We start from the raw sequence: 12,468 nt of genomic DNA, 5'->3' as shown, positions 1-12,468 counted from the left end.
AAAACAATAATAAACCAAGAGTTTTTAGAGCCCTGTTTTTAAATCACTGTAATAGACACTGGGTGCGTTCTTTAGGTTAAACGAGTCACAATGTAAATGCATACAAAGACAAAAGCAACAAGGTTCCTAGTTATCTGCGGTTTGAAGAGAAATGGATGATAATACTTAAAGGCCCAATTTCTCCCAAAATACAAAACCACAGAGAGCAAGATTGTTTTCTCCATATTTTCCTCATAATTAAAATTGTTAATGGCACATGACCTCTGCTGTAGTTGTCTCAGGAACAAGTCAATACCAAACCAAAATAAAATTCTTGAACTTTATTAGATATGTTAGGCAAACAAATTTCTAAATTCTGGAGCCTACTGAACTGCTCGACAGTTTTGCTATGAAAAAAGCAGCTTTATTCTTAATTTTAAATCCTCACTTTTTGTTTGTTTAAATTATACCAAATAACGACAGTCTAATGAAGGCTTTTATACAAAAAAAAAAAAAAAAAAAAAAAGTCCAACTGTCACATTGGTTTTCATGCTGTGAGAGAGTCCACAGGTTACCACCGTGTGACTGTTCTGTGGAGGGCTACACTAATTTATCTTAAATCAGTTTAACGGAGATCATGAAAATTTCAAGTTGTGAGATTATGTACACGTTCAGAGCGTGGCAGCTCAGACGGTCAGATCTGGAATTTGTCCCCCTTATGACATGGTAAGGGGGGGAAAGGTTACCTCCCCTCTCTCATGCTTTGTCCGCCCAGAGATCTCCACCAAAAGTCATGACTTCCAAACGTAAGAAGCATCGCAGTTGCTTTGCGATTGGATGTAAAAATTAGCACAAATGTTTTTTCTTAGTTCAGTCACGCGAAACGCTTTAGAAACAACGTGTTAATTAATATATATATATATATATATATATATATATATATATATATATATATATATATATATATATATATATTTTTTTTTTTTTTTAAATTTTTATTCTGGAAAAACGCAACTACGACTTAGTGTCAACCACTGTGGTTGGTGAACAGTGACGCCCGCTCACTTCTAAAGGCCTTTTTATCATTATTATCATTTAAAGAGACATACTAAAACGCAGCATCCTGGGGAAATCTCATTGTGGGACTGGGTTAGTAACAACATACAGTACATTGGTATACATTGTTAAATATTCTGTTGGTGGAAAACCGCTGTTGGTTTCTAAGTGCATAAAAAATAAAATAAATAAATAAATAAAGTCAAATCAAAGAGGAAGTTCAACTATATTTTACATCCTTGGATGAGAATATGCAAAGTGAAGAGGCCTGACCCAGATCAAGGCGCACTCAATCACCACGACCCCTCAGGCAAAGACTTGTCCTTAAAACGATGCTAGAGCTACCTTGAATGTTTTCACAGCTGTGTCCAGGGGCCGTTGGGGCTCGGCTTCCCAATTTTACTACCCCACCACCCCTCCTTCCTGGGCCTCCGCCATACCCCTACAGCACCCACTCACATGGCGGTAAACGGGTCAGGACTTCTAAAGCTCCATCACATCGCCATGATCAGCATGGATGACCAGTTGCCGCACTGTTTAACAAATGTGAATAGCCTGTCCCGCACCTGGTGCCCCACACCTTGACATCAAATTTGAGGCCAAAGGGTTAAATTCTAAAAATCCCAATCCGTGTTGCTGCTTCAACAGACCAAAGGGAAGAGCCTTACGTGCCATTTTGTTGGCCGCAATAAAAACAACACACCAGTAACCCAGATACTCAAATAAGTAAGAGGTTTGCTTAAGCTGGACCTAATTTGCCAGTATTAATTATAAACTGCTCTAATACTGTCCCCGTGAGTTAAACATCAACCACCATACACTACCATCACCACACTTCCTCCCCACTGTATCCCTGAAAGAGCGGTGAACCCTCACACAACATTCAGTAAATTAGTTCTCATGGAGACCAGCACGAAAACTACCTGTGTGAGCACGTTACAATAAAGCAAAATGCAGTGATAGCTGCCCTGTCATAGCTTCAGACCCCATAACTGCGAAATGTAACCACACTGGGCAAACGGGCTGCGTCTTTGCTTCTTCTCTCCGCGTTCTACCAGTTACCTAATTGCACAACGTGCATATAAAAAGGTCCTGTCTTTTCCTCCCCCTGTAATATCAAAAACCGTACCTAGTGTGACAGGCGTAGTCCAAAAGTTCTTCAAACGTCAGTTACAATTATTGCCGTTGGTCAAGTCTTAGATTGTTTGTAAAGGTCTGCATTTTCCCGAGCCTTTTATCAGCTATTTTACTCAAAAAAGGAACTTATATATACACACACACACATATATATATTTTCATTAAGATTTAAATTTTGACAGACCTTTTTACCACCACTAGACCAGAACCCTATTCTATACTGCATACAAAACCCACAGCACAATCAGATCCAGGGTTTTCTCAGTGAGATTACAGTGTCAGGAGCCAGCCAGACAACAGTGTTATCTCACCGCACGCTTCAGTTACAACTCTGGTAATCATCCAGACTGTCACAACACTTCCCTTCAACTGTCGTACACAGGAAGCCTGCATTTCACTAGTTCACAGGCTGCTTTTTTAACATTGAACAAAACACAACAGAAGTTTTGTTCATTTCAATGTCATTTTGTGTCCAGCTCAGTCAACCACCATGTCCGCCTCGGTTCAGGAAAAGCTTTTGGTTTCTCACCTTGCTGGAAGGGGCTCGAGGATGCGGTAGAAGAAGATGCTGTTGTCGTGACTACAGCCCCAAGAGGTTTCCCTGAAGTCGACTTGCGCCCCCTCTGGCTGGAACAATGACTGTTGGTCTTTCTGATCTTGCCCTCAGACCCCTTCCCTTCTCCAGCCATGCAGTCTTTTGTGCCGCCTCCTGTATGGGTGGGCACCTCCTGGAAGTTGGCGTTGGTGAAGCGAGCGCTGCCGTCATCCTGTCGCTTCGCAGAGGCTGGCATGGAAGAAATACTGCTCCCACTACTGCTGTTATAGTTCTGAGAAATGGAAAAACACATTTTGGTTCTAAACCGAAGGTGTCGTGTGACATCACCTGAAATAAAAAAGGAATTAAAACTGACCTTCTCCGAGGAGACCATCAGGCCTGGGACAAGAGATGGGGAGAGATCCAGAGTCTTCTTGTGCTTTGGTTTGTGTCGTTCCCTTTCTTTGTGTTTCTAAAGAAAAGCATAAAAAGAAACAGAAGACAGATGCTCAAACCAAAACAGACGCCGATTTTATTTAGTAATTTTGGTTAAATATAATGAACATCTCGACCTTATTTCATTACTAACGAGATGTGAACGATTTTGTCTGATCCCGGGCCTGACCATGGACCCCCACTGCTCAATTTACACCACCATAGCAGTGACAGGCACCGCCTCACTCCATTTTCACCAGAGAAGGGGGGTGAGAACGAATTTACACCTCACACTCCAATCGAACACCTCCACACCATCCGCTCCTGATCTCCATACCAGAGCTGTGAAAATATGCAGTGATCCTCCAAGACACTAGGAGCATATTTACACATTCCCAGCTGATGCACCCTGCCAACTCCTCGCCCCACCTGCCCCCAAAACCATACTGCCAGCTACAATCAGCAATTACAAACAGCTCAGACCTGGTAATGATTACATTCTCATCAGCTGTGCTCATATTCATCTATGTGACTGAATGTGATATAAAAAGGCAGCTTTTTAAAAAGACAAGAGGAAGAAATATAATTAAAAAAATTTTTTTTTTTTTAAAAATCAAGTCTTGCAAGTGACTCAATTTCAGAAGATGAAGAGTTCAATAGCTGGCGCTGGAAATAAACTCATTTTTAACTGGGTGGAGCTGCAGTACTCCAGGATCTTGTGCGTGTTCTAAGACAAAACCAGGCCAAAACCAAATTCCTGATTTAGCTGCAGACATACCACAAATTGCAGTAGAAAGTCAGGTTGCGGGTTTTCATCGACAATTTGCAGCAATTTGTTCCTGTTTTGTTGGTAAATGTAAGAAATGACTAGGTTGGTATTATATGTGGAGATGTTGCAGTGACTGGACAAAATGGCCAGATTGCACTGCAATATTATGCCCACAACAGACTCTTACATTGATGAACATTTCATGCAAAAGTGAATCAGAAGTGAAAACCAGTGTTTGGATCATGATCTCTCATCCTACAATTATATCAATATGGGCAGCGAGTAAGGAACTGGACCAGAAATAGGAAGGTTGCCTGTTCGAATCCCAAGCTGCCATGGTGCCACTGAGAAAATCACAGTCCCCACACATCCCCAGGTGCACGTCATGGCTGTCCAGTGATCACTAAGGGTGATTGGTTAGATGCAGAGGACACATTTTACTGTGTGCACCATGTGCTGTTCTTGCCACGAATCACAAATCACTTCACTTTCAACACAAAAAAAAAAAAATACACGACCATATTTAATTCTGTAAATACAAAACACTGGTTAGGAAACATGGGCAAGAATGGCATCTCAGAACACTGGGTAACATCAATGAGGAAAAAAAACGGTGTCGCCCTACAGAACCCGTCTTGGGGGGGAAAGTGGCACTGGGCCAGTGAGGCTCATTGTAAAAAGGTGAAGCGGGTAAGATTCCCTTGGTCTAATTAACATTCCTCTCGCAAGTGTTGACAGACAGATTGTTGGTGTGAGAGATCGTGTGTCTCTACTCAGCTTTGCTCACCTAAAAGCCAGAATGGCTACCGAAGCCCCCGTAGATGTCACCGCAAATAGTTCTTATCGAGCAAGTCGACCGAGCAAACGATTAGTGATTATTTGCACACATCTAGAAATGGTCATCGTGTTATGCCCAGTCACAAAAGGAGAAAGGCACATGAGGTTCAATGGATTGATTTCAGTCCCCAATTTGTTTTTTTGGGGCGCTAGCCACCAGCAGGAGAGAGCACACAGGACAAAGATAATTACCATGATTTATCAATGCCTGCAGCAGGTTGGTGAATTTGGGGAATCTTTTTCAAGGCGAACAGAAAAGACCACTCACTCAACAGCCACAGGCGAGGTGGATTAAAATTCCACCCCGGAGAGGGAGGGGGGGCAGGAACACACACAAAAATATGGCCACGTTATCTACGATGGAGAACGACACATCTAAACAAAACAGTCCGGAAGCAGACAGTATGATCCATCTAACATGAAAATATACAGAAATATTTCACATCCCTCCCGCGCCGTGCTGGATCCCTGAGCACATCTGAACTCCCTGCAAATTGAGAGGCTTTTAGCCTCTATTGTTGTTTGGCCCTGGGGTTTGGAATTAGCTAAGTATACATCTGAGCCCCCCAACCTCTGACCTCGAACTGTGGAGATGGGGGATGGGCACCTTTGCTAATGCAAATCAGGTGGTAGAACAATAGCCAGGGCAGAACGAGGAGTGCTCTCAACAAGCGTTTTGGGGGAACACGGGCCTTTATTCCTCCTGGTCTTGCTTTCGACCGCTCGCTGTAAAAATATGCAGAACCTACCACATTTTCCATTGTACTCAGATGATTTATAAAAACATTCGGAGGATCAAATCATATAAAATCTGCACTGAAACCAAACAAACTTCCTTTCATTGGCGCTGATGCAAACTCATTAAAAACGAAATAAATAAATAAATAAAATAAAAAAACCTATGGACAATAAGAGGGCACAAAAAAAAAAAAAAAAAAAAAAAAAAAAAAACACAACCAGCAGACCCGTCAATTAAAGATCTGTTACCTCAGAAGGGCAAAAAAACCCATAAAAAAATGTAAACATTTCTCACTGAGTTTGACATTCAGCCCTAACCATTCAAAATTTCCTTGACATGAAATAATGAAAGAGGAAAAAGGTAAACCAAGGAAGATATTATTTTTCCAAAAAGATACACATTTCATTAAGTTTGCTAGGATATGTCGACTACAGTTCATTGCAAGCAAAAAAAAAAAAAAAAAAAAAAGTGGGGAAAATGGAGGGAAAAAAAAAAAAAAAAAAAATGCCTTAAATGTAAACTATAATCTAAATGAGATGGAGGAAAATGGACTGTCAGAAGGTTGAAAGCACATGGCCAATGGGAGATGCTAAAGATACAGGTACAAAGTTGACGGAATGGCGACAGAAGGATGTGACATGCTCCTCTCACACATCTCAGACTATGATTGCTGAACTCTTCAGCTTCAGGGTCTTTTTCCAACACTGAGGCAGGAAAAATAAATAATAATAAAAAATAAAATAAAATAAAAAACTAAAAAAAAAGCCAAAACAAGACTTATCACACCCCCCCTCGGAGCAGATTTTTTGCCTCAGTTAAGTGGATGAAGAGCAATTAATGATGCTAAACGTGTGGTGCTCAATTAAATTAGATGGGAAGTTGAATGGGGCTGATCACTGTACACGTTTCATTTGGCGTGTCCATGTCTGCAACGTCTTTGGGGGAAAATTGGTGGAACTGGTGCTCTGTGCTACCAATAAATACTGATTAGATGTATTCAGTGTGACTAACAGGCACGACTAATTATTATCGGGAATTAGGCTTCTTCTACAGCTATCATGTGAGACTTCACCCTAATACTAATCGGCGATTAGCACTGAGATGAAATGTGGATTTTTTTTTTTTTATGGGGGGGGTGAGGTGGGGTATCTGGGCTGCATTATATTAAACGCAAATCTTGACCATCAGCCATATTAGGTTTACTCTGCTGGTCACAGATGTGAAGTGGACCCCTCATAGTCTGCACGTGTGAGGAAATGGCGTGTCACTGACGCATGGCAAGAAGTAAGGTAGATCTGGAGACTGCCTTACCTTCTTATCCTTGTCATGGTGCTTATCCAAAGAGTGAGAGGAAGAATCGCTTAAACTTTGTGCCCTACTACCATGGCCTTTGCTCCTTCTCTAAAAAGGTGAAAAAGGAACTTCGAGTTACTATATAAAATCTGTCAAGAGATTCTCCCATCAACAATGCAAAGCTCTTGCAGAGACACACAAAAAAAAAAAAAAAAAAAAAAAAAAAGTGTGTGTGTGTGTGTGTGTGGGGGGGGGGTGGTTTACAGACAGCGTCATGATCATTCATGAACTGCTTTTCCTGAAACCAGTCCAATTGCAAAAAGAGAGGAGGAAAAGAAAGAAAAATAAGGTCACATTTAAACGCACACACAAAAGCAACCTGACCAACATCCACCTATATCTGTTTGAAGTCAGACTTCAAAGTTCTACGTGCTTAAACAAACACACTTTGATGGGAAGCTTCAAAATCCATTAGCAATTAATGTCCATCAGGCTAACATGCTACACGCATGATTACGTTATAAACAAGAAGACCCTGTGATATTTCTAACACAATACAAGCTTGTACATTTGTAGAACAAGAAATGCATTTAAAGTAATTATATATGTGTGTGTGTGTGTGTGTGTGTGTGAGTATATATTTAAAAAAAAAAAAAAGAATAGAAGCAGTATGCAAGAGGTTTAGGTAAGACTGTGACCTATGTAAAATCCATTAAAACGCGGTAGTGATTACATATATTTTAAAAGGTTAACAGGAGAGAAATGACATTAAAGCCTTTCAGACAGAAAACAGATCAATACGTCTTGTCTTAAGACTCAAGAAAGAGACAGTTCTACTAATAGTGTTGATACCAAAATAAAATGTGATTATAGTATAAATCAGGACATAGGTTCAACTATGGAAAGAGACATAGCAGAAGGAATATCACTCGTACAAATTCGGCACAACAAATTGGCATATCAGTGTTCACACAACACTTGATAGCGCAGTTTACACTCAATCCGTTCTCCTCCTGAGGAGGAGGCCATAATCCCCCATCACAGTCCCACGTCCCAGCCCCCACGCCATGGGCCAGTGGAGGTCCAGCAGCGCTATGTGGGAGCCCTTTGTTGGGCGGATGGATAGAAGCGATGGTGGAGGGGACGGGTGTAAGGGGTGGGTTGCGTCTGATGCACTCATGCCACAAATTTGAGAACCAGTGTGTGTGTGTGTGTGTGTGTGGGGGGGAAATCAGCTCTGAACCCTGAAGCCCAGAGGGGCTCCGGGGGGGCTGACGTATACATCACCACTAACACTGGGCCAGTCCGGGAGGAAGGAACACTGCCTCCCGGCCGGCCACCTTGGACGGGGCTGCGGTTAGGGCTTCCTGGCAATGTAGTCCACCGAGAGATGCACACAGGACACAGAGCGAGAGAGGACTGAAATGAAGCAGGAAAAGGGGGAAGGAGAGCTACAGACAAAGATCCAAAGAATGGCTGCCGATTGTCAACGAGATTAAGGGGTCATAGAGGTTGCGAGGGATTTAAAGGGGGGGTAGAAGAGCAGGAGGGTGGCTGGGTTGTGAATAGGAGGTGGCTCTGATTTTGACTTTTAATTGGACTAGTAGCTCAAAAAGTAAACAAATACAGCAAATGGCAGAAGGTTGATCAATAATAAGCCATGAAACCAAATAGCTGTAGTTTAATTGTACTAATTAAAAAGTCCCCTATAATGAAACCTCACTTTGTGAGATTATTTAAAGAGTTCTCCTCGCCTGTCTATGGCCCTGCAGTGGCTAGAAATGCCGATAGGTGTAAAGCGTGCCTTTGCCATTCTGCTTCGCCGTTCAGAGAGCGGCAGCTAGATGGCCGGATTTGGAATGTCACCTTATGTAGTCATACGGGGAAAGGTTGCCTCCCAGTTCTCATGTACTGATTACAAAAAACGGGACTTTTTCCCGCCCACCCCTCCCCTAATTCGGACCGTCATGGCTTCCAAACATGTGCGGTGGTTCTCTGATTGTGTGTCAAAATGAGCACAAATTTACTTTTTTTTTTTTTAGTTCTATCACGTCTTTTTTCCTTGCTCTTAAGAAATAATGGGTCAATTTGATTTTTTTCCGGAAAAACGCAGACATTGCTTCCTGTCTGCGGCAAACATTGTGGCTGGTGGAATGGTGTTGATTTCCACAAATGACCGCTTGCTTTTAGGGGCCGCTCTCCTCCTCATTGCATTTAAAGCTACAGAAAGGGCGCGTCCTGTGAAAATTGGGACTGGCTCAAAGTGGCTGTTATTCTACAACAAGGCTGACTCAGATACAGTATTAGAGGACCACGAAGACCTATATAAAAAGCAAAAAAAAAAAAAAAAAAAAAAAAAAACCATTTACGTCAGGGTCAGGGCACATTTAAATAAGATTAACTAATAAAACTGGAAGCTTGCATTCATGTTCGTATCACACAGATGTCAAAACAATTGAAACATGATAAATCAGGTTAAAATATTGAAAGGCCGCAAAAAAAAAAAAAATAAATCATTTTTTTCCACGCCATGAAGCGCACAGCTGAAATGCAGAGAACAGAGCGCATTAGAGATGAATCTGTCGATTCCACTAAGCAGGATTAGCCCATGAGCGTCAAATCTTCAGCTCAGCACTACACACAAGGACGCTGTTCTGAAAAACCTCACTGGATTTCAGACGAACCTCCCTACCTGATCGAATCGATCCGGTGACAACGTGCTGGTGTTATGACATCATAAACCGCTAATACGTTTCAGATTATTTCTCTTGCCTAATCTGGCTCACCTGCACCTCAAAGACAACACTTTAATCCATCGACAGCCCAAGCATCGCAAAGGCGTGGCCCTATTTTCATCACAAGGCCAGGCAAAACAGCGCCATTAGGGACTTGCCAAAAAAGGCAGGATCTTACCAGTTTGCTGTAATGGTACTTGCAATATCCACAGTACTTCACATTATCAGCATCCGAGCCTTGTTCCTCACACAGCAAGCCGGCGAACTGAGCACTAGAGTAAACAGAGGGAGGCAAGGTGTAGAGGCCACGTTACATTCTTCAGAAGGGGGGAAATGGTGAAAAATTCCAGCTCGGGTAGCTGTTAAATGCTGGAGTCTAGAATATGATGTTCACAGGCAGGGCTCTCTCGTGCAGAGTGATGGAAAAAAAAAAACTTCTTAGGAAAAACTAATAATAATAATAATAATGTAAAACTATTTAAATTATATAATTACTGGGAAACACCAAAAAGGCATTTAAGCTATCTATAAATGCAATATTCAAACTTAATAAAACAACTGAGGTAACAAATACATTTCTTCCAAGTTTTCTACTATATTAACAAATCTTAAACCCAGTGCTATGCTGCAATGTACTGTATGTCTAGGCCAGATACTGCTAATATGAATATGGCTGATTAATATACTAGTCTCTGATTTAGATCTATACTGACCAGGCATAAATCGGCAAACCTGCAAATATAAGGGACTCCATGTCCCAGTCTCACCATGTGACATGGAAAGCCTGACGGCAGCCATGTTTGTTGCAGGTCATGCAGGCTCCACTAGCAGCTTTACTTTCACGGCCCTGCTCCTCACAGATGTAGCACGTCTACAAAAAAAAAAAAAAAAAAAAAAGCCACACAGAGCTCAGAATGGGAAAAAAATGTCAGCAGGGCTACGGGATCTCAGGTGAGGCCTGCTGCCTTTCCCAGCTTTTGCTATGGTATATGGCTCATGGTCTCCGTCTGCACGGTTTGTTAGGTGTGGTGGCTCAGACGATTTAACAACTCTCTCTCTGTTGCCCGCCTTCCTAGAGCCCTGATTATCTGGCGAGGGATAACCATGCCGTTTTAAATTGCTTCACAGTGAGGACTCAATTACCGACAGCGCCGAATCCATTTCATCCCAGATTCAATATGACGGCATTTCAAGCATGAGATTAAACTTGGCCACAGAGACTTGTAAGGCATCAGACACACCACTGACTCCCAATCTCACAGTGTTAACCGATTTGTGTTTGTGTAAATTATCTATATTGCTGATATCTACTAACCATACATTTTTCTTTAACGCCAACTAGGATCTATAAACAATTATTCCCGTTCTGTATGAATCAAAGTTCTTCGATGAAAACCACTTCATGAAGTGAATGTAGGGCCAAGTAAACAAAAGCCTACCTTGTTGTAGCGCTCATGAGGAACGGACTGTAGGACAATGGGTTCCATAGTGGACACGTTGGCAAACTCCACCTCGGGGATGTAAAGTGCACATACCACATGGGCCCAACCTGGAGGAAGTGGGAACATTTTACATAGAAATCTCTTTCATGTGCGCAATAAGAAAGCATGAGTGATGCAGGAGGGTCAGAAATCGTCCTCTGTTTCAATATTTAAAGTGGATGGCAGCTAGGGCTGAATGATTTTTAAGAGAAAATTTAAATCACAATTAATTTGACAAATTGTGAGTGCAATTTAAGTTTATGCAAAGTCTGTTCAGTACTCTTTCTTAACTCACTTTACCCTTATACACCAGAGCAGCGGTGCCTGCCCATGCTCCGCCCATTCGGCTGCACGCATGTTCGTCGCTATCGCCACAACGTTGACGTCGCTGCAGCTGCCTCTATTCTGCCTGCATCCCCAACACCCCAGTGGGTCTCTCACTGACTGCAGCCAACCTAGCATGTCTGTGAATGAGTCTTCCCGCAGCAACCCTGACATTAGCCGATGGAGCAGATGCTGGTGTTGCAAAAAATAATCAGTCATAGAGATTTATAAAATCAAATTTAAAATCGAACTTTACATTTTGCTGCATTGCTACTAGTGCTGCACGATTAATCTAATCGCAATCGTAATCGTAATCGCGATGTCAGTCTGTGCGATTACATGAACGCAAAAAGCTGCGATTTAAATGATTAGTACATGGATTGGATGGGCAACATATCCGATCCATTCTCTCATTCTCTCAAAGTTTGCGAGTCTCACTTCAGTCGGATGTGACGTATTTGGTCACATGACTTTCGATTCGGAGACATATGGGTAGATGCCGCATGACGCGCTGCATCGTACATCAACGTCGCTGCCATATTGCGAGAGGCTCTGCTGTGGCGTGAAGCATATACATGTCTATGGAGAGAAGTGCATAAAAATGCATCACTCTTGTGCTGCTTGGGGCTGTACAAACCGCTGTATGCTCCAAACCAGATCCCGGGGGATTACATTTCATAGGTAAGGCTGGACAATTGTTTTTAATATATTTGGCCATTATAAAATCTAGCTAGCAAGCTAGCAAAGCTATGCATCCCTGAGTTCAAGTCAGCCTCCAAACAACGTTTTGGTTAAACGTAAGACCTATAATACGGGATTTTATAATGGCCAAATATAATCAAAACCGTTGTTTAGCCTTACCAGGGTTTGTCGTTCGACAGTAATGTAAAAGAGTTTTTTGTGATTTATTTAATTTAGTAGAATATTGTATTTTGAAAGCACCAGGCATTTCAGGTTATAAGTAGTTTGTATGTTTATCATATCGCATATCGCAATATGTCTTTTTCCCCAAATCGTGCAGCCCTAATTGCTACTTTATGATGACAGTGCTCAGGTCCAACCGTAATAAATATAAAGAACATTTTAATACCACAATTCACGTTTGCATTGTGGTATATTTGGAGGGCATACTGAAAACGTTGCAGATT

At 41.9% G+C, this 12,468-nt stretch overlaps 1 protein-coding gene across 11 annotated transcripts in view; it reads right to left on the bottom strand.

Annotated features, from left to right (window-relative positions):
* Positions 1–12,468, bottom strand: part of mllt10 (MLLT10 histone lysine methyltransferase DOT1L cofactor) — a 39,957-nt gene that overhangs the window by 17,962 nt on the left and 9,527 nt on the right. For 9 of the 11 annotated variants that reach the window (XM_028968087.1, XM_028968095.1, XM_028968111.1 and 6 more), the window contains 6 exons: positions 10,955–11,064; positions 10,283–10,386; positions 9,694–9,787; positions 6,799–6,888; positions 3,084–3,179; positions 2,702–2,999 (listed from right to left, as the gene is read on the bottom strand). In XM_028968087.1, coding sequence (XP_028823920.1) covers positions 2,702–2,999; positions 3,084–3,179; positions 6,799–6,888; positions 9,694–9,787; positions 10,283–10,386; positions 10,955–11,064 — 792 coding nt within the window. The remainder of the gene's footprint in view (positions 1–2,701; positions 3,000–3,083; positions 3,180–6,798; positions 6,889–9,693; positions 9,788–10,282; positions 10,387–10,954; positions 11,065–12,468) is intronic. The other 2 variants (XM_028968113.1, XM_028968115.1) reach the window with 1 other exon arrangement.

Source organism: Denticeps clupeoides, chromosome 2 (genome assembly GCF_900700375.1).
Source record: "Denticeps clupeoides chromosome 2, fDenClu1.1, whole genome shotgun sequence".
Classification (NCBI taxonomy): domain Eukaryota; kingdom Metazoa; phylum Chordata; class Actinopteri; order Clupeiformes; family Denticipitidae; genus Denticeps; species Denticeps clupeoides.
Note: the sequence above shows the minus strand (reverse complement) of the source record. Positions and strands in the feature narration are given on the sequence as shown.